Below are 21,738 nucleotides of genomic sequence, written 5' to 3'. Positions count from 1 at the left end.
GCTCATAAGTTTAAAAACAAAAAAGGTTAACTACCTAAAACGTGATAAGAGCAGAAATTCAAAAAATATGTAAGTAACACAGGAGTTGGGGGGAAGTTTCAAAATTACATGATATTAAAATATATTGCAAGAAAAAATGATGCTCTAATCCTCAAGAGTCAGGGCGCTGGATCTCAGTGGAGATATGGGATGAGACTCACTCGGAAATGGACTACGGGAGGGAAATGGCGCCGCCCATGCTGATGCCCTCACCACCTGCTTTTAATTTGCTGAGTTAGGAAAAACTTCATTTTCTAACATAACATACAGGGTGAAAATCACCCAAAATGTAACTGAAAAGTACTGCCAAGACATACAGTGTGTTTAGAGGAGCCACATCCTCTCGTGCAGAACACACTCAGGGTCCTTTCAACACTGCGCATACAGCCCTTCTTTCCCTCTAATCTAGCAGAGGCACAGAACTGTGAGGCTACACTGTCTCTAAATCTGACGTCTCCATGGCCAGGACCATCACTGTCTGTCTGCTCATACAGTATCACCATCAAAAGGAATTCCTTCTTTTCAGATTCCAAAGCCAACTCTTTACAGTTCTATTGCTGTTGGGGAAAACAAAGAGATTCTTCCCCTAAGCACAGTGTCCTCTTCATATTATTATGTCTAGTCTCTTCCACACCAGCCTAGGGGTTCTCAAAATCTGGTGCCCAGAGCAAAAGTACTAATGTTAATAGAGAACTTTCCAGAAGTGCAAACTCTTGGGTCCCATTATAGGTCCAGCGGATGGATCCTGCTGGTGTCTGAGAGCACCTGTTCAATCCACAGGCCTTGCTCCGGCCTTCCAAGTCCAGAAAGTTTCCCAACATGCAAATCACATTTTACAGTCTTTTCCCAAAATTCCAACAATAACACGGTAATTCATTCAAAGAGGCTGAGCCACAGAACCTTGAACAGCTGAAAAACTTCTGAAACAAGAACAAAAGCACAGAGAAGCAGCATCATACCTCAGTGGTGTCGGAGAGTTAGAGCCAGTGCGTCCTAGAGCCATGGCTTCAGGCCTTCAGCAGCTCCGGAGGCATCCCAACACATCTGGCTTCCTCAGACACTAGCTACAGAGCTATGTAATTACAGTCAAAGGCAGGGCTACACAACCAAACATTCAACCAACAAGATTCCTGACTAATGACAAGGTGCCGGCTGTATCTAGGGAGAAGTACAACAATCAGGTGTGAAAGACACTTCAGAAATAGTTCATTTTTCATAAGTGAGCCCACTTAGGGCTAGGTCTGCTGAGGTTTGCTGTGCTCACTCACATAGTTCTTTACACAGGGTGAGTTATCCTAGAACTAAAATACAGCCATGATAAACATGAAGCAAAGTGTATTTGCTGTCCAACACCAAAAATGCCAACCGCAAACGTGTCACATTTGTTTGCTAAAAAGCACTGGTGATGAGCAACTGAGATAGATGTGCATGCTTGCCTCAGTCTGCGGCCACTTGCAGACAGGAACAGGTGCATTAGTTAGTGCTGTGTGCACGGACCACACACCCGACAGAAGCATCTCTCCGTGAGAGTTTAGCTGTCGTGCAGGGGAAGCACGATGGTGGAAGCTCTCAGCATGGCAACAAGACCACCAAGTGGTGGGCGGGTCTTCACTTGTGGCAGACCAGCGTCCCGGAACTGGGGTGGCCAAATCTTCAGAGGCCCACCCTTCCTAGTGTATTAGAGTGAGATCCCCCACCTCCTAAGGGGCTCCAAGGTCTTCAAGCTAGTACCACAAACTCCCACCTAGGTATTAAATTAGGAGCCTGGGAACATTTCAGACTTAAATTCTGGCAAGGGAACAGACAGGGATCACCCTACAGCAGATACTGTTTCTCTAAAGCACGTGACAAGAGAATAATTAAGGCTTTGAATGGCCCGGCCACTTTTTCAAGGCCATTAAACTCCCTCCAAGTCCACACTCTATCCACACACTCCCATCTAGCACCACAGTTTTTCTTTTGTTTGTTCTACAGAATTAAAATATATGCTAAGCCTGGTGGCTAAGTCTGGTGGCGCACACCTTTGCCCCCAACACTTGGGAGACAGACAGATTCCAATCTCTGTGATTTCAAGGCCAGAGAAGGCTATATAGTAAAATCCTGTGCTCAAAAAAAAACCAAAAAAAACCAAAAAACCCATACATACATACATACATACATACACACACACATACACACACACACACACACGCATGGCGCCCGCAAGTAGGAACGATGCTTTTACAATGGCTTGGAGGTTAGGGGTTGGTATTTTCCCCCAGGCGGTGCTAGTAAATGAGCAGGGCCTTATATGTATAGAGAATAAATTCTCCAAAGTAAAATAGAATATTCATCTTCTCATATTTACTACACGTGCTCTTGCCTCTGTGTGTTAACAGCTTCTGAAATCCACTTTGCCATATTTCCTATACACAATAATACTTTTAAACTAACTACAGGTACCATGCTATACATCAGTCTGTATATTTACCTAAATGAGTTCACCCTTTATAAATGCCCATATTTAGATCTCTCCCACCCACAAATGTTTGGAAGAGCTACCTATTGCCCTCTGGACCTCCTGTATAACATAGATCACTGCACAAGATCACTGCAAGGCTTTGAGCTTTCCATACTCTACAGGGAAGTCAGGGTTGCCAATACAGTGCTGCTGTGAACCCAACACAGAGCTCAGGATAGACTGACTCGTGGGACCTGTCAGCACAGGAAAGCCTCTGCGAGGAAAGGTCCCTAACCCAAAGTGTTATTGTAGAGGGAAAGAACTCCAGTGCCTGTTTTAGATATTAATGGAGTGTTTCCTTCTTGAATAGCGCCTAGATTATTCCAGTACCATTCCATGGCACTGCACACACAGGGTAGAAGGATGAAGCTCTCTTGTCTACAGTTTCCCAGTTCACACATAGGGTAGAAGGATGAAGCTCTCTTGTCTACAGTTTCCCAGTTCACACATAGGGTAGAAGGATGAAGCTCTCTTGTCCAGTTTCCCAGTTCACACATAGGGTAGAAGGATGAAGCTCTCTTGTCCAGTTTCCCAGTTCACACATAGGGTAGAAGGATGAAGCTCTCTTGTCCAGTTTCCCAGTTCACACATAGGGTAGAAGGATGAAGCTCTCTTGTCTACAGTTTCCCAGTTCACACATAGGGTAGAAGGATAAAGCTCTCTTGTCCAGTTTCCCAGTTCACACATAGGGTAGAAGGATGAAGCTCTCTTGTCTACAGTTTCCCAGTTCACACATAGGGTAGAAGGATGAAGCTCTCTTGTCCAGTTTCCCAGTTCACACATAGGGTAGAAGGATGAAGCTCTCTTGTCCAGTTTCCCAGTTCACACATAGGGTAGAAGGATGAAGCTCTCTTGTCTACAGTTTCCCAGTTCACACATAGGGTAGAAGGATGAAGCTCTCTTGTCTACAGTTTCCCAGTTCACACATAGGGTAGAAGGATGAAGCTCTCTTGTCTACAGTTTCCCAGTTCACACATAGGGTAGAAGGATGAAGCTCTCTTGTCCAGTTTCCCAGTTCACACATAGGGTAGAGGGATGAAGCTCTTGTCTACAGTTTCCCAGTTCACACATAGGGTAGAGGGATAAAGCTCTCTTGTCTACAGTTTCCCAGTTCACACATAGGGTAGAAGGATGAAGCTCTCTTGTCCAGTTTCCCAGTTCACACATAGGGTAGAGGGATGAAGCTCTCTTGTCCAGTTTCCCAGTTCACACATAGGGTAGAGGGATGAAGCTCTTGTCTACAGTTTCCCAGTTCACACATAGGGTAGAGGGATGAAGCTCTCTTGTCCAGTTTCCCAGTTCACACATAGGGTAGAAGGATGAAGCTCTCTTGTCTACAGTTTCCCAGTTCACACATAGGGTAGAGGGATGAAGCTCTCTTGTCTACAGTTTCCCAGTTCACACATAGGGTAGAAGGATAAAGCTCTCTTGTCTACAGTTTCCCAGTTCACACATAGGGTAGAAGGATAAAGCTCTCTTGTCTACAGTTTCCCAGTTCACACATAGGGTAGAGGGATGAAGCTCTCGTCTACAGTTTCCAGTTCATGTATTTAAAACCTACATATGGTATTTTGATATCATAGAAATGAAGTATTCTGGCATTCTTCAGCCTTAGAATATTTAGATCTCCTGGCCATACCTGATTTACTGCTAAAGTCCTAGCTTATTCTTCATGACACAATCCCACCAAGACTTCAGTGTGACACCACAGGACCCCCAGAAAAGCTGATGATTTTTATTTTCATAATCAAATCCAAGAAACCCAATCACAACATTGCTGTAGTTTGAATATGCAGGGTCACTCAAAGGCCCTGGTGGTTAAAACCTAATGGGTGAAGGTGGAGAGGCACTGTGATCCTTTAAGAGGTGGGACTTGAAGGGACTTGGGTGTGTCCTGAAGGGATGGTCCCTCCACATCCCACACAAAACTGAGTATCCTCCACTGTGCTTCCTGCTATGATGTGCTCTCATCAGCTACCCAAACCAACAAGATTCAGTCATGATCCTCCAAAACCCATACTGCTATACTAACATACTATTCACTAACATTGTAACTCCTTTCTGCTCATTCTTCTATTTTCTTTTGTCCATGTGTTATGTGTGTGGTGTGTATGAACATATGTATGAATGTATGCATGTACATATGTACAGAGGCCAAAGAGGTTGATGTTGGATACCTTCTTCAATGACTCCCCTTTTTATTATTTAGTGAGACAGGGTCTCTCTTTCAATTCAGACATGGCAATCTGTGCTAGTCGAGTGACGCTGAGAATCTCACTTCTACCTCCTGAACACTAGTACTAGAGTTGGGCTACAGTCCTGGTTTGTTTTCTATTGCTATGATTAAACACTGACTAAATCAACTTGAAAGGAAAGGGGTTATCTGACTTGCAGGTTATAGTTCATCCCTATGGGAAGCCAGAGCAGGACTGTGGAGGCAGGAACTGCAGCAGACTATGAAGGAATGCAGCTTACTGGCTTGCTCCCCATGATCTGCCTAGGGATAGAACACCCCCAGTCCGCTGAGTCCTCCTACATTGATTAGCAACCAAGAAAATGCCCCCCACACAGGCAAATCTGACCCAGCCAATTCCTCAGTTGAGACATCCTCTTCCCAGACGTGTCTAGGACAGTGTTAGGCTGATGAACACTAAGCAGTACAACTGCCGTGCCTGCCAGATTTTATATAAGAGCTAGAGACCCAAACACATGCTGGTACATCAAGAGCTTTATCCACTGGGCTCTCCTCAGTCTCTTTCTGGAGATTTCTTCTAGCTAATAATAAAATAAAACAGTGTTCTGAAACCCTCTTTTAAAAGTCCATCTTTCGCCGGGCAGTGGTGGCACATGCCTTTAATCCTAGCACTTGGGAGGCAGAGGGAAGGCAGATTTCTGAGTTCGAGGCCAGCCTGGTCTACAGAGTGAGTTCCAGGACAGCCAGGGCTATACAGAGAAACCCTGTCTCGAAAAACCAAAAAAAAAAAAAAAAGTTTATCTTTTTAATACTGCCCCTCCTACAATCTTTTCTCTTCTTTCTGGTTGGTAGCAAAACGCCTAAGAAGGCTCAAATGGGATAAATGCCTGATTCGAATACTTACAGAGTTTGGAGAAAGCTGTGAAAATGTGTCTCATTTCAAGGGGTCAGAAAGCCGTGCACAAGGGCACTCTTCAGCGGGAAAGTCCAACCAGCAAACAGGACCAGAAGCACCAGAGCACGAGGTCTGACTGACGCCTATAGCTCACCCTCACTTCTCAGCCAACCCCTAGGGCTGACTAGCTAGCTAGGGCCCCTGCCCAGCCCAACCCCTTCCCCAACCTCTCAGTGCAGTACTACGATGAGGTAAGGGGTAGGCTTTGCAAGTAGAAATGCCACGCAAACATTGCCCGAGAGCTGCATTAGGCAATGTTTGTAAGAAAAAACACACACCCTAGTGCTAACAGGGCAGACATTGTGAGTCCAAAGGCCATATGTGCCACCTACCAGCCTCTACAGTGAGGTTGAGCTACTCAACTATATTATACTCTGGATATAAAATGAAAGTGACAGTACCTGTTCTGCCATTTGGGGGACAACTACCCGCAGAATTATCTAGAATACTGCCTAGGCATGAGAAATAGTAAATATTAGTTGTCACTGTCATATTTAAAATATATTACACACTTTAAAAGTTTGAGGGGCTAAGTATGGCAAAGTTAATGTAAAATGTGTTCTTGCCTAAACAAGAAATGATGATGTCCTGAAAAGAACACTGGGTTACAAACCTAGTCACTCCTGAGCAGTAACAAAGTCATCTGGCTCTGTTTGCATAGACTGGAGATCCCAAAGAGCACACACACACACACACACACACAGACACACACACACACACACACACACACACACACACACAGACACACACAGACACACACATACACACACACACACACACACACACAGACACACACATATACACACACACACACACACACATATACACACACACACACACATACACACACACACACACATATATACACAGACACACACACACACACACACAGACACACACACACACAGACACACACACACACACACAGACACACACACACACACACACACACAGACACACACAGACACACACAGACACACAGATACACACACACACAGACACACACACACACACAGACACACACACACACACACACACACAGACACACACACACACACAGACACACACACAGACACAGACACAGACACACACACACACACACACACACACACACACACACAGACACACACACACACGCACACACACACACACCAGCACCTAAACCACTGGCCACAAAGGGACGGAGTTGTTACTTTTTGGAGAGCTGCCAGTGTACTGGGTGAAGGGGAGTAGCAGCAAGCACTGTTATGTATAGAGCAAGGCGAGCCCGCAGGCTGCTTCCGGCTAGCCCCTGGGGACCAGTCTGCATTGCTATGATGTTGTTGCACTAAAAGCAGATGTCAAAACCTTCACAGCCTGCTTTCTTTTCTCACCTTTTCTAGGGGTTATAAGACAAGAATGATGAAATATTTCATTGAACTGAAAAGATTTCCTAAAATGACCCAAACTAAGGTTAAAGTAAGTTATTTTAGGAAACTCAGCGCTACAGTAAGCTAGGAATAAGCATCATGTTACACTCCTGTCCTTTATTGAATAACGATGTAGCACACATAAAACTCACCACTCTAGCTCAGTGACATTTAATACGTGCACCAATGATGTGCAACAATCACTTCCAGAACCTGGAAGGGAGCCCCAACACAGTGCCGCTGTGAACGCTCACTTTCATGTGAACACCTGCTTTCTATTTTGCTGCCTGTGTGCGTAGGAATGAATTTGCAGGGCCATATGATAACTCCGTATTTAACTACTGACAAGCAAGCGCTTGCTTTCTGCTTGCTTTGTCGAACACTGACACTCCCACCAACAGCCTGTGAGGTGAGGACTCTGCTTGGCTAGCATCCAGGCCAGCACTTGGCACCTTCCTTTTGTTATTTAAACAGTAGCCATCCTAGTGAGAAGTGCAATCTTGTTTCCATCATGTAGAGCATCTTTCACGAGTTTGTTGTCCATTTGTTTATTTTCTTTGGAAAAATGCCTATTCATACCTCTCCCCACTTTTTAACTTAGCTGTTTATCCTTTTAATGTTGACTTGCAAGCACTGTGTCCAGTATTTTCTGAGTCAGTGGACCGCTTGAAGCCTATCATGCAGCTAGCTGGCCCTCTTCTTTCTTCCAAGCTTAAAGGAAAAGGCAGTTCTTCCAGATAACGAACAACTGAGGAGCAATGTGAGGCCTGATAATCTACCTGCAAGTAAGAAATACACAATACCTCCCATTTTTGTCTTAAAGCCCACACTCCAGGCATGTATTAAGGTGATGGTGAGACTGTCATTTCCTATGCAGAGGCTCTGTGCTAACTGCCTGACCACCCTTACAACAGCATGACCAGAACGCCATCAGTCCTGTTGGTGAGGCAGGGACACCGCACAGTTAAACATGCCAAGGCTGCAAAGAAGCTGCAGTTTCTTCCCTCTGCCACCTCTCACACCTTTTGAGCTTGAAATGGTAACATGCCTTGCCCCATCACTTGAAATTAGGTCTGTGTGGGAAAATACCAATAGCCATACTGCTGACTGTACAAGTCTTTTAAGTAAACTGTTGGTTCTAGAAGTTGTTCTGTTAGATAGATAGATAGATAGATAGATAGATAGATAGATAGATAGATAGATAGATGGATGATCGATCTCCCTCTCTCTCTCTCTCTTACACACACACACACACACACACCCACACACACACACAGCAGAGCTCAAGAGCAGCCTCAGTGATTAAGACCTCTTGCAGGTCCCATCATATACCCACTGAGGAATGGCTCGCAGCTGCATATAGTCCTATATTCAGAGGTACTAATGCCTTCCCCTAGTCTCTGTGGGCATTGCATGCATCCTGCACACATATAGACAAGTAGGTACACACATATACATAAATAAAAACACATTTTTAAAAAACTATAGAAGCTCACTACTTTGTAAATAATTAAAAGCATAACTGAAAAAAAAATGAGTTTAGAAACAGGTTTCCAACCCTGGTGGAAAATGACTCCTTCAGAATATACGCATTATTATATAAAAAATCTCAGTGTCAGTCATGGGATACCTCCCTAAGGCATACTGACCAGAAGGCCCCCACAGGCTACCCACCCTTGTGGCCAGAACTAGATGGTAACACTCTACTGCAGACAACATAACACACGTTGGTAGAGAGACAGAGAAACCAAGCTGGAGCTGACTTGAAAATTTCCTCCCTGCTGACTAGCCTTTGTGGGAAGCCATCCACATTATCCCTGCACGCCACATACAGTGTCAGCCTGCAGGGCAGGATGTGCCCACTGATGCAATGGTGGCTAGAGAGCTATGCATAAAACCTACTCCTTTTGGATCAGACCTGAGGCCTGTTCCACAGAAACAAATTCAGGCAGGCCTGGTCCAAAGCCCACAGCTCAGAGCTCATATGCCCTGGGGATGAACCTACTACTATTACTTTGATAAAGGACATGTTGTCGAACTGCCTTTTTATTCATCTGACAGATGGCTCAGCAGTTAAGAGCACTGATTGTTTTCCAGAGGAACTGAGTTCAATTCCCAGCACCTACATGGAAGCTCACAATTTGTAATTCTAGTTCCAGAGGATCCAACACCCTCTGCTAGCTTCCAAAGTTACCAAGCCTACACACAGTGCAGTGCACAAACATTCACACAAGCAAAACACCTATACACATAAAGTAAACTAATGTAAAAATAAAATAAATGTTTATGCTTTTACCCATAAATTACTGGTGCCTGCAACACTCGCCAGAAAAGCATCTCTCTGCAGTGACTCACAACTGGTCAGTACTAAACACAAGTTGTCTGTTTAGAGTGCTTGGTCCTAAGTGGATGGAGTATCTGGATGAACCCCGGCCCATAGGTTCAGCGAACATCACAGAAAAGGACAGAAACATGTAAAAGCCATAGGATGGGGGGAATACCATGAAATGCTGTCTTCAGGGCATGATACGGCCACTGAACCCTGAAGTCTCTGCAGCTGTTACCTGCATGAGAAAAAGTCAACAATATCAGGAGTCAGGATTCCAATCAGCACCAGTAACAGGGCTCAGTGGTTTCTTATCTACAAATGTGAGGATGTAAAGTAGGAAGGTGTGTGTGTTGGGATGCTTGGGCTAAGTGGGGAGGAAGAGCTGGGAGACTAGGATCAGGTATTGCTGACATGCATGAAGTTGTACAAGAATAAGTAGTTTAAGCTGGGGTGGTGGTGCACGCCTTTAATCCCAGCACTCGGGAGGCAGAGGCAGGCGGATTTCTGAGTTTGAGGCCAGCTTTGTCTACAGAGTGAGTTCCAGGACAGCCAGGGCTATACAGAGAAACCCTGTCTCAAAAAACAAAAAACAAAAACAAAACAAAAAAAGAATAAGTAGTTTAAGCTCTTTTTAATGCCATGGGCATTTAATGCCATAGTCCATTATCAGACTGAAAAGTTCTACCAAGTTTGATGAGGTTTTATCATAAATGGATGCTGAATTTTCTTAAAAATAATAGTCTGAAAGAGCTGATATAAGCATGTAGTTTTTCTTCTACAGTATCATGTGAACGTGGTATATCGCGTTGAGGTTTTCCAAATATTGAACCAGTCTTGCGTCCTGGAATGGCTTCACTTTGGCATACACACGAGTGCCAGACCTGTTGTGATGGAATTACAGGACTGCAAATATAAGCAGAGACGACCAAGAAACCTCAGCAAGAGATGTCACCAAAAGCTCAGTACTGGGAGTCATAGGAGAGGGAGTTTGTCAACAACGCTCTGTAGCCTAGGTGATGTCAGATGCAGTGTAGGAACAGCCAAAGGAAGTGGTACAGGGAACTCGCTAGGATGAAAAGCCTAAGGACACAACTCATGACAGAGCACGTGCAAACCCGAAATTCAATACCCTGTGCAGCCAATAACAACAACAGAAAGGTAGGGAGGGAGAAAGGGAGAGGGAGAGGGAGGGGAGGGGAGGAAAAAAGACAAAAGGGCATTTTTTTAAGTGCAGATATTAAGAGAAGTTGAATTCTGAGTTATAGATGGTTAGTAGAAAACTAGAGTAGAGATAGAGAAAAGGCTATCTGTATACAGCAACAATTCTCAAAGTGTGTCATGTGGACTCCAGAGCTTCTCAAAATCCTTGCAAGGAGTGAAGGGCAGGGTTATTATGACAATACTGCTGAGACATTATTTTCCATTTTTTGTATTTACGTTCTCACAAGAAAAGAAGCCAATGCTGATTGTAACTACTGCAGTCTTTACTGCACAGAAGGCCAAACTGCTTGTGGCCACTGTCTGTCACTATAACAGACATTTAACTTTTTAAATGAGAACAATCTTTTTTTTTGGGGGGGAGGAGGTTTGAGACAGGGTTTCTCTGTGTAGCTCTGGCTGTCCTAGAACTCACTTTGTAGACCAGGCTGGCCTCGAACTCAGAAATCTGCCTGCCTCTGCCTCCCAAGTGCTAGGATTAAAGGTGTGCGCCACCACCACCCGGCACATGAGAACATTTACTTATTAAATCTCAGTCTTGCATGTGCATTCAGTACTCTCAAGGCTGAGCATTTGGAAAGCATACATACAAGGCAAACAGAACTACGGTGCTTTGAGCAAAAGCACACACACACACCACACACACACACACACACGCACACCACACACACACACACACACCACACACACATATACACACACACATACCACACACACACACACACACACACACACATTCACTTAACATCTGATCAAACTGCCTGGCTTGCATTTTTCATTGAATATACCTTTTGTTAGTTTTAAAGAATAGGTGGGCCTGGCTCTTCAAAGGAAAAAGGGGTGTGTGTGCTTTTTTGATAAATAACTGCCTTGCCAGAACAAGCATATAAGTCCTTAAAATCCATGTAAAAAATTAAAAATACACAGAGACACACGCACACATATGCACACACAGAGACACACGCACACACAGAGATGGTGGCGAACCTGCTGCACAAGCGTGATGACTTGAGCTCAGTGCCGACGACCCCTAAGGCTCAAGGAGAGAAGCGACTCTTAAAAGCTGTCCTTTGGCTTCTATACACTCTGTGGCACATACACAATCAAGATCACATGCAAACAGAGGAACGGTTATTTTAATTTTTTTGTTTAGACTTATTTATGTGTGTGAGCAGTTTTGCTCACAAGCATAAGTGTGTACATGTGTACTGGTCCCCTTAAATATCTAAAGGCATTAGATCACCTAGAACTGGAGCTACCTATAGTTGTGACCCACCCATCAGAGCTAGTGTGGCCTACAAGTTAAGGCCTCAGTCCCCAAAGCCCGCTCCCACCTCACATACCAGCCCCCAGTCACATGGATGCCCAAGTCCCCATCCCTTCTACAACACAGAAGAGGTTCCTACTTGCCCCTTAAAGCTCAGTGACTCACTACAAAAATCACAGAACTCAGAAAATCACTCTATCTGCAAGCACAGCCCACTGCACCAGATACGGTATGGGTGGGGAAGAGTTTCCATCCGCCCTCTGGGAACACGGGTGCACCTCTCCACATATGCAATCCACAGAGTGGAGTTCCCCAAGCCTCAGTGTGTCCACCTGGAACCTCACTATTTAGACATGACTGATAGATCAACTTCCAAGGTTTCTTCTCTGAGATGCTGGAGGGTGACAGTTTCAGCCCCACTGGCCCCTGGCTGTGAGGACAGCTCCTCTAAATCAGCCTTCAGTGGGAGGCACTAGGCGCTACACACTAAAGGAAGACTAGGGTTAAGAATCCCAGGGAACAGGTCAGGAGGACACAGTTGAGCCAAGGACAAGGACGGCGCACAAGACTGGAAGACAGAAAGAAAACACAAAGATGAGCATCACCGCAGTTGAGCTTACAGAACCAGGATGGAGGTGCAGTCGTCCCTCCACAGTCAGGCCCTGAGCCTCCCATCAGTGCTGGCGGCCTTTCTTCAAGGCAAAGACTCTGTGCTCCTTTAAGCCACAGAATGTGCTGATTCCTCAGCTAGGAAAACAACTTCCGCTTCCCTGATTAAGGCCTATCTGCATCTCAGAAGGCCGGGGTGAGGGGGTGGGGGTGGGCTCTCCAACATTAGGTTCTGTTGAGCATCTCTTTTCAGCCCCTGCAACAGCTGGGAATCAATTATTTACGTGTTTGCTTGTTTATCTGCCCCACTGGAGTATAAATAGAGTAAGGACAGGGACCCTGTCAGTCCTGTCCTTGACTGCCACACCACCTGGCACGCGGCAGTCAAGCAGGGCATGGTCTGGCTCTGCAGAGGGAACAGGCATGAAGGAAAGGAACCAAGCCTCAGAGGAAACAGACTAGCGCAGCATCTAGCCCTTGGGTAGTCAGTCACTACCTCTTCTTCCCATCTCTAGGAACAAGACTACTGGTGACAAAGATGCATTCTCTAGAGCTATGGGAGAGCGGCAGAAGGCCCAGCCAGCAGGCAGGATTACATCCTGAGGGTGGGGTGAAGGTGTGTGGGGCTTGAGGAAGGCCTGAAGCTTCCTTCATGAAGACTTGCACATCTAACTGAAGGGCAGAGGTCTTAGGCTGTGGTGTGGCTTTCTCCAGCTGACTTAACAGAGAACAAATACAGGAAACAGAACTCAGACCGTGGGATGGGTCTAGGGATGAACATTTGTTGGGCTGAAATAAGAAGCAGGGAACAGGGTGGAACTGAAAATCCAGTTTTGAGGTCCCAGATGCACACAGAAGGAAATGAAAGTCATAGGATGCCAGCGGCCCATATGGGCTTGGTGGTCAGAAACTGCTACAATTGAGTGCGGAGTAAATGACCTTATAGATTTATAAAGGAAAAAAACCAAATGCAACCTTTTCCAAGATATTACACTCTCTTTGTAGATACTTTCACGGTCTTCTTCAACCAGGCTCATGCCCATCTGAAAACGTGCCCCACCCCTCCCACCCCGACTGACTCCAGGAGAGAAACAGACAACACTGGATGGAACGGCTCTCAGCAGCCTTCTCCAGAGCGAACTCATGGTTTTCCAGCAGTTCCAGAAAGAACTACGTTTTAGGGAGTCTGTAAATAAGGGCCAAGATAATGCTAGCAATGTGTGTTTAAAACTGAGAGATGGGCAAACATTGGACAGAGCCCAGAACTCTTATGGAAGAAAGGATAAAGGGCCCAAAGAGGACAGGAACTCCACAGGAAGACCAGCAGAGGCAATTAACCTGGACTCTTGGGGGCTCTCAGAGACTGAACCACCAACCAAAGAGCACACACAGACTAGGCCCTTTCCCCTGCACACATGTAGCAGATGTGCAGTCTTCATGTGGGTCCCAAACAACTGGAGCTGTGGCTGTCCCTAAAGCTGTTCCCTATCTGTGGAATCCGGCTCCTAACTGGGCTGCCTTGTCTGGCCTCAGGGCCATGGATGAACCTAGCCCTGCATACTTGATATCCCGGGGTGGGGGAGATACCCAAGGAGGGCCTCTACCCTCTCAGAGGAGGAAATGGGGAGAGGGACAGTGTGAGGGGAGAATGAGGGGGGCCAGCAATGAGGGAGGGAAGGGAAGGGAAGGGAAGGGAAGGGCGGGCAGACAGACAGAAAAAAACAAAACAAAATTGGGACTGGGAGTAGCTAAGAACGCTCACAATTATGGAAGCAGCTCTACTTGAGGCTTGGGCTATGGCTATGGAGGTAAGCGCACTTACTCTGCAAGCATAAAGAGCTGAGTTCAAATCCACATAAGAAGCAGACGGGTGGGCCTCAGTGTGCCTGTGACCCCAGCACTGTTGGGAACAGAAACAGGAACTTTACTAGCTTGCTGGTCACCAGTGGAGCTCTAGGCTCAGCAAGAGACTCAGACAAAAGAGAATAATGTGGAAGAGCGATACAGAGTAGTTCACATCCTCCTTTGCTCTGTGCACACACGTGCACACAACACACACACACTTCAAAATTTCTTTTAGAAAAAAAGGAAGAATAAAGTAGTTAAAAATGGTGAACTGCAGTCCTAAATCTTTCTATCTAAGAATTTTCCTGGCCTTTATTAAAAAGCAAACTGATTTTACCTGCAACAAGTGAGTGAGTGACAAGCTTTTGCCACAGAAGCGGACAACACTTTCAGCACCTGTTAACTAAACACTGGTAAACCTTTCCGTTCTAGGGATTACAAACAGGCAAGGCACCAAACATAGACTTCTGCTCGCATGTAAACTTTGACTTGCCAGTCTTACCAAAGAAGGAGAATTCATATTAATCCAGTGTCTCTATGTTAATTCAGAGGACTGAGTGGCCTGAGGCTGCCCCACTGACGGGACTACCCTTGGTGCCCACAGACAACAGGTGTTCAGTCTCCCAGGCTGGGCAACAGCACACTGGGCACCTGCAGCAACCTTCGCTGGGTTAGCTACAGGCAGCACTGGAAGGTGAGATTTTCTGAAGGCTTTTGGTATTTTTGCCTTATTTATATTTTCAAGACATTTCTTAAATAAGCATGCACTGTTTTCGTAGTAAGAAAACCGTGTTATTTTTTAAATTGCCAAACCACAACTATAATATCATCTCAGCTGATGCAATCAAAACAACTACAGATAACACACAATGACTGTGATTTAAAATTAACGGAATGAAAAGGAAATGCAATTACTGCAGGGTTATCTATCCTTCCTGTGACACTAATTAACAACACTACAGATAGGACAGGCAGCCACAGCATGTGCAAAACAGATCATCTTCATAGACAACAGCTTCTATGGACACTCAACTCACAAACATCTATTTTTAAAGGATCCATTTCTGTGCTTTTAAAGATTTTTTTTCACAAAGCGAAACAAAGAAAATCTTCCCTTTCAGAAACCTACATCTACAACCTCAATTAATGTAACATTTATGGTATTAAATAATTACTGATTTTCATCTTACAGTGCATTTTTGTTTAGGTTTGGTTTTCTGGGTAGTTATTTGTTCATTTTAATTTTTGTTTGTTTGTTTAACAGAGTCTCACTATATGGCCCTTGCCAACCTAAAACTCACTATGTAGCCTAGCCTTAGCCTCCAGAGTACTGGGATAATAGCTGTATACCACCTTAGACTGCTATTTTATTTGACCAACAGTACAGATGTTCCTGAAGTGAAAATGGGGTTATCTCCCAATAGATTCATCATAAACTGGAAATATCCAAAGTGGGAAATGCATGCAATGCTCTGAATCTATCAAATGTCACTGCTTGGTCACACAGCACACTGGAGAGTTATTAGCTGTCCTGCCTGTGGTCCAGGGGATCAGTTAGGAGCATCTTAGACCAGACTGCCAGACTACCGTTGCTACGGAACACACATTGCTCCTGCACCACACAGTCAAGGCATTCAACTGGACTCACCCTAAACCAGGATCTTATGGACTCTCCTCCTCACAGAACTTCAAAGAACATACACAACCCATTTATGTCCCACAACCTGAGATCCAAGAGTCAGTCTCATCATCCTCATCAAAAAGATAAAGACAAGGTGAAAGGTAACTAAAGTGGTGCTGATCCAGTATTTCTCTTGTTCTCCTTCAAACCATTCACCCTGCAGGATGAACTCCAAAGAGCCTTTTACACAGAAGCAAACCCCAGGAGCTGTCAGTTAGCTTTTACCTCCTGGGGAATCCAAACCTCCGCAGCCCTCTCTCCCACCTTCTCCCATCTCAAAGCTCTTGTCCAGCCATTCCATGCCACACACTGACAAATGGCTGCTAGGGGCCTCCGTGTGGTGGACTATCTGGGACATGGAGACAAGTCCAAGAGCAACACCAGTGGTGCTCCTTGCTCTCATGCAGTTGGCATCCTAATAACACCCCGCGAGTATCTTCTTCCCAGTCTCTCTAATCACTAAAAGAATAGTAAAAGAACATTTGAACAGGCACAAAAATAAGTGCTACTTCCCATTGGCCAATGCTAACTGCAATCTGCTCTCTTGAATCTAAAGCAGAAGTAAGTGGATTTTTATAAAACATTGGATGTCCGGTGCATAAGCCCTTATGATTTATAGGAATGCTGTGTAAACACATTCACTGCCCCTAACTTATCAAATGTCACAAGGCCTCATAACTGCAAACTCACTCAGGAAATTTATGCTGTGGCCAGGCTTGTAGTTCCAGCACTTTTGAGGCCAGAGCAGATGATAATCGCAAGCTCAAAGCCAGGATAGGCTAGCCTGTGCTACAGTGAAATCCTTTCCCAAAACAAAACAAAACAAAACAAAACAAAAAGAGTAAGTTTTCACTGGAAATAATTAGCCCTGAACTTACAGACACACAAAAATAGGCACATATACACTGAATGGCTCCTGAGGATTTTGTTTCAATGGCTTTATTCTAAGTCAATGTCTTCCTTAGTACACGACATTAAAAGCCAGTGACCCCATGCATCGCATCTGTGTCTTACAAATTCATGCCATCAGAAAAAGAAAGGGAAAAAAAAACCTCAAGAGCAAGCAAGCCAAAGGCTTAGCAGAAGAAGATGGGAAGTGCTGCCCTGCAGCTGTAAGAAGAGGGCATTTAATTTTAGCCATTGAGGATAAAACTTGGCGGCTTGCTATGACCTTGTTACTTTCACATTCTAGTTCTGTTGAATCTACAATCCAGCCACATCCTTGAGTTCAGCACCTGATTCTACCACTCAGGGTTAGGTAAGAAGCACTGGTCCCCTTCCTGTCTCCAGGAACCCCGTGCTGCGCAACTGTGAGACAGGGTTTGATGGTCAGCTAAGAACTAAACCCTGGCTGTCCCACTTTGCCAGGAAGCATAGATAAACTCAGGCCAGGGGACAAAGGCCAGGATGGTTTCAGCAACATACTGTCTGGACAATAGGTTAGTAAGACAAGTTACTCATCATTGAATCTACCGGGAAGAGGTTGAGAGAGGATGAATTCAAAAAGGTTAATTTGTTTCAAATTCAGCTCGTTAGGTGGCTACAAACTGTATTCCAGCAACACTTTAAGGCCAACCCATCATCACATTTAGTAACACAAGATTTGCGGTTCATTTTTTAAGGCTTTCTGAGTGGACCCATAACGTCCTGCAGGGAGGCCTTGGCAGTGCTGAAGCAAACTTCTACAGCCGCTTCAGATCTCTAAAGATCTGGCCAGCGGAGAGATGGTTGGCTCCAGCGGTCTTCCTCCTCGCACTTCTGCAGTCCACACAAGCAACACCGTGTTTTCAAGTCTTACTATCCTTCTGTTGCTCTACTCCTCATTTTCATGCAGGGCACTTTTAGCAAACTGAGAGATGCCAGGCAGCTGCTTACACAGAGCCCGCTTACCTGGACAGCTCAAGGGAGAGCTCCAGCGGCGCCCTCAAGCCCACCTAACTCCCACACATCATTGCTTGTTAACAAATCTCTAAGTGCCTACACAACAGATATAAAGAAGTACATTCATGGGTACATTCATAAAATGTACCCATGAATCAGGCCAAGAGTTTTGGGCCCTGGTTAGAAGTTTCCCAAGCTACTTGTTGGCTAAGGCATCTAACTTCAGTTTCCAAAGCATACTCATAGAGTTTACGAAGGCTGAGTAAGTTAACACACAGAAATGCTGCAGAAGGACTTATGTCAGCCGCTCCTGTTACGGGTGCACGATACTCTGACTTTTCACACACAAGCTTATGCCAGGCCACTCTTCTTGCTATAAGCAAAACTGTGTTTCCTACTGGCTAAGTCACTCCAAAGGGAAGCATGGGGTGGAACTGCCACGCCTCAATGAGTGTAAGTTGCTCTACCTTTTCTAGATGGCAAACTGGAAGTACACACTGCTGCTTTTTAAACTTTATACACCTATACACAGTAAGTATCGCCTCTATCTTGGACAGAGAAGCCTCTTTTTGCAGTGAATCACAGTAACACAGACTCAAAACTGACCAGGGCGCTAAGAATAAGTGACTGTTGACTGCTCAGACCTATACAGCAAACGTTACAGGGCAGAGGGACTGACTGCTAGAGCCCGAGGGTGGCAGGAGCACCGTAAAAGGCTTCCCGTGGGTATGACTTGGCTGTTGCATCCACAAACTCCCAGCAATAGAAGTTGCTTGCACAAGACTGGTCATGGAGAGAGGAGGGGCCCAGAAGCCCCATTTCTCCCTGGGGAGCTGCTGACAAGCTAGTGGCTGAAAGAGGAAAAGGAACTCAGAGTCCTTAGTGGCACAGCCACTGGTAAGCTACCCATTGCCCCCCACCCCCAATCATGCAAACATCCCTAATTAAATGCAGTGGACCTGGGCTCCTGGCACCCCCAACCCACCAACAAAGAAAAACATCGGTGAAAGCTGGAAGGGGAATTGTTAGGAATAAAGGGATGAGGAACAAGGAGACCAGGGAGGACAATGGGGGATAATCAGACATACTATGTATGTGTCTGAAAATGTGAAGGACTAAAACAAAACAAAACAACTTCAGCACAGCCTTTGACTCTGTAATCCCACTTCTAGAAACCTAGGCCTTGTAAGAAATTGCTGTTGTATGTGTGTGCACCTGTGTGTGAAATACATTTGCTCGAGTGGGTGTACGTGGCTGGCATTGAGATGCCTTTTCCTCAATTGCTCTTCTGCCATGTAAGTTGTGAGATAGTCTACTGTTGAAACTAGAGCTGTTCTAGCCAGCAGGCCTAGGGATCTTCCATCCTCCTGCTCCTGGGTTTAAGGCTGCCCTCTAACTTGTAATGTTTCTTCCCCATGTCACCATCCCAGCTTTATGTAGGCTCTGGGGATCCAAACTCAGTTCCTCGTGCGTGGACAGAAAGCACTTTATCCACTGAGCCATCTCCCTAGAAACACATCTAAAAGGGGGAAAAAATCCTTAAGAAATGCCCGTAGCAGACTGGAGAGGCTGACTACTCTTCAGGGTGACCCAGGGTTCAATTCCTAGCACCCACGTGGTGGCTTACAACCATGAGTAACTCCAGTTCCAGGGGATCCAGTGCCCTTTTCTGGCCTCCTTGGCCATCACCATGGTGATACACGTGGTTTAGAAAAAAATATTTACGGACAAAACACCTACTTAAAATTTTATGAAAATTAGTAAAATTTCAAAAATAAGTTAAAAAGAAATGCTATTAGGGAGAGTCTGTCATGACACACTACACTAATGTCTAATAAACTAGCCAAATTCTCACAGATCCATAAAGTGATATATTATCCAGCTATTAAATTTATATTATAGACATGGAAGGGTTTTGTTTTTGGTTTTTGTTTTTTTGTTTGTTTTTTTAAATGCTGAGAAAACAAGTTAAAAAATAATCTATTGTGGCTAGTGCATGCTTGAATTCCAATACCAGGTTAGCAGAGGCAAGAGGATCTCGATAAGACTGACGCTAGCCTGGTCACAACAGCAAGACACATTCTCTCCCTCTCCCTGAGACAGAGACAGAGAGAAAGAGAATGAAAAGAAAGAGAAAACAAACTAGAAAAATGGCTCAGTGGTCCTGATTCAAGTCCTAGTGTATATATGTGGGGGGCATGGGGAGTCCGTATGTTTTTAAACTGTTCCTTTTAGTCAAAGGCTGGGAAAGAATCATTGCAAGTTAGAAGCCAGCCTGGTCAATCTAGTAAGCTCCTGGCTAGCCAAGGCTAGATAGGACTTTGAAGAAGAAAGAAGAGAAGGAGGAAGAGAAGGAGGAAAACAGACATGCACAGCAAGATCCCATTTTTTGTACCAAAAGCTGTACATGAAGAGCCATAAGCACACACAAAAATGGCCTGGTATATATGCTTGGGCCACGGATTTATGGGTATTTTATAGTTTCCTTGCTTTTCTGTATTTCTGTGTGATCTTTTTAAAATACAAAGGCTATTAGTTATTCACTCTAAATTGGTTAAGACTAATTCTAAAGTAATACAATTAAGATGAAAGTGAGCATGAAATTTATTTTGTAATCATATGTATAATCCTTGGTAGTTTATTAAGTAAAGTATACATTTAGTACCAAGATATTATCAAGAGACTTCCTTTAGGAAGCAATGAATCTCTACACAAAGTGACCACACAGTATGGCAGCACAGAAACCACGTGAGTGTCAGCTTGCAAACTTTCTATCTCACACACTCCAATTCTTCCTGTCAGTGTGAACTAGTGCTTAATAACTGACTGCGTTTAAGTGTAGGTCACTGTGACACATGCTTGAAACCCCAGCACTTGGAGGCAAGCCTGGGCAACATAGAAGTATGCAAAGTCCACTGCCATTCTTCCCATTTTTAGCAAAACTGAGGTCCTGAGAGGTTTGGTAACTACATCTAAGTCATTAACAATATGTGATGAAGTCCCATATTCTTCAGAGCTTGGCATTGCATGTAGCGCTCACCCACATAAAATCTGTAATTTATAGGACCCTGTGGTAGACTCTGTAAAAGGGAGTAAAGGTCGTATATCATAAGAGTCAAATTGGAAAGCATATGTATTGTCCATATTTTCTAAAAATGATTCTTTATGTTGGGATTATCATCATTTATAAAATGATACGTGATTAGACTCTACATTAAATTTTGAGCCCTCAGGGGCAACATCTACTAGACATCTTTCTAGCACATCACCCAGAAGGGCTGTACATTCAACACTGGTCAAGCTTAGGGGAACTGGCTAGGACACAGCGCTGTGACTACTCTGTGATGTGACCAACTTGGCAGGTAAAGACTCAAAACAGTGGGATGGAGGCAGTGTGGCTCACCCATCCACCCTGCAACGGTCTGAAAGGCACTGGCTTAGTTTCTAGGCAGGCCACACCAATTCTGCTCTTCTGAAACCCTCATCACAGTATGTAAAACCTCTGCTACTTGAAAAGCTTGCTATCCACTTCAGAGACGGTCTTAGGAGACACTCGGTAAGAGAGAAAAGCACAATGCCAAGGTTCTCCAAGTTCTCTCTCTGGCTTGGAGAAATTCCTGGAAACTGTATTGACAATACTGACTACTTCCCATTGTCTGACTGAGCTGGAGAGACAGAAACCTGGTAAGCTGATGTAAAGATATCTGAATGCCAGACTTAGATGGAGCCAGTAAGTGGAGCCATTCAGGAGGGAGTCACTAAAAAGAGAAGTCTGACATAAACCCAACCTCCATTAATTAATTTTCTTTAA

The 21,738-nt window shown here is 44.8% G+C and overlaps 1 protein-coding gene across 14 annotated transcripts in view; it reads right to left on the bottom strand.

The window, feature by feature from the left end:
* Positions 1-21,738, bottom strand: part of Itsn1 (intersectin 1 (SH3 domain protein 1A)) — a 191,282-nt gene that overhangs the window by 166,902 nt on the left and 2,642 nt on the right. The window contains exon 1 of one of the 14 annotated variants that reach the window (XM_006522932.4): positions 5,638-13,534. The exons of the other annotated variants lie outside the window; for them this stretch is intronic. Coding sequence (XP_006522995.1) covers positions 5,638-5,671 — 34 coding nt within the window. The 5' untranslated portion in view covers positions 5,672-13,534. Of the gene's footprint in view, positions 1-5,637; positions 13,535-21,738 lie in introns of those variants that run through there. 14 annotated transcript variants of the gene reach the window in all.

The sequence above is a fragment of the Mus musculus genome, chromosome 16 (assembly GCF_000001635.26).
Source record: "Mus musculus strain C57BL/6J chromosome 16, GRCm38.p6 C57BL/6J".
Lineage (NCBI taxonomy): Eukaryota > Metazoa > Chordata > Mammalia > Rodentia > Muridae > Mus > Mus musculus.
This window is presented reverse-complemented; position numbering and strand designations above follow the sequence as displayed.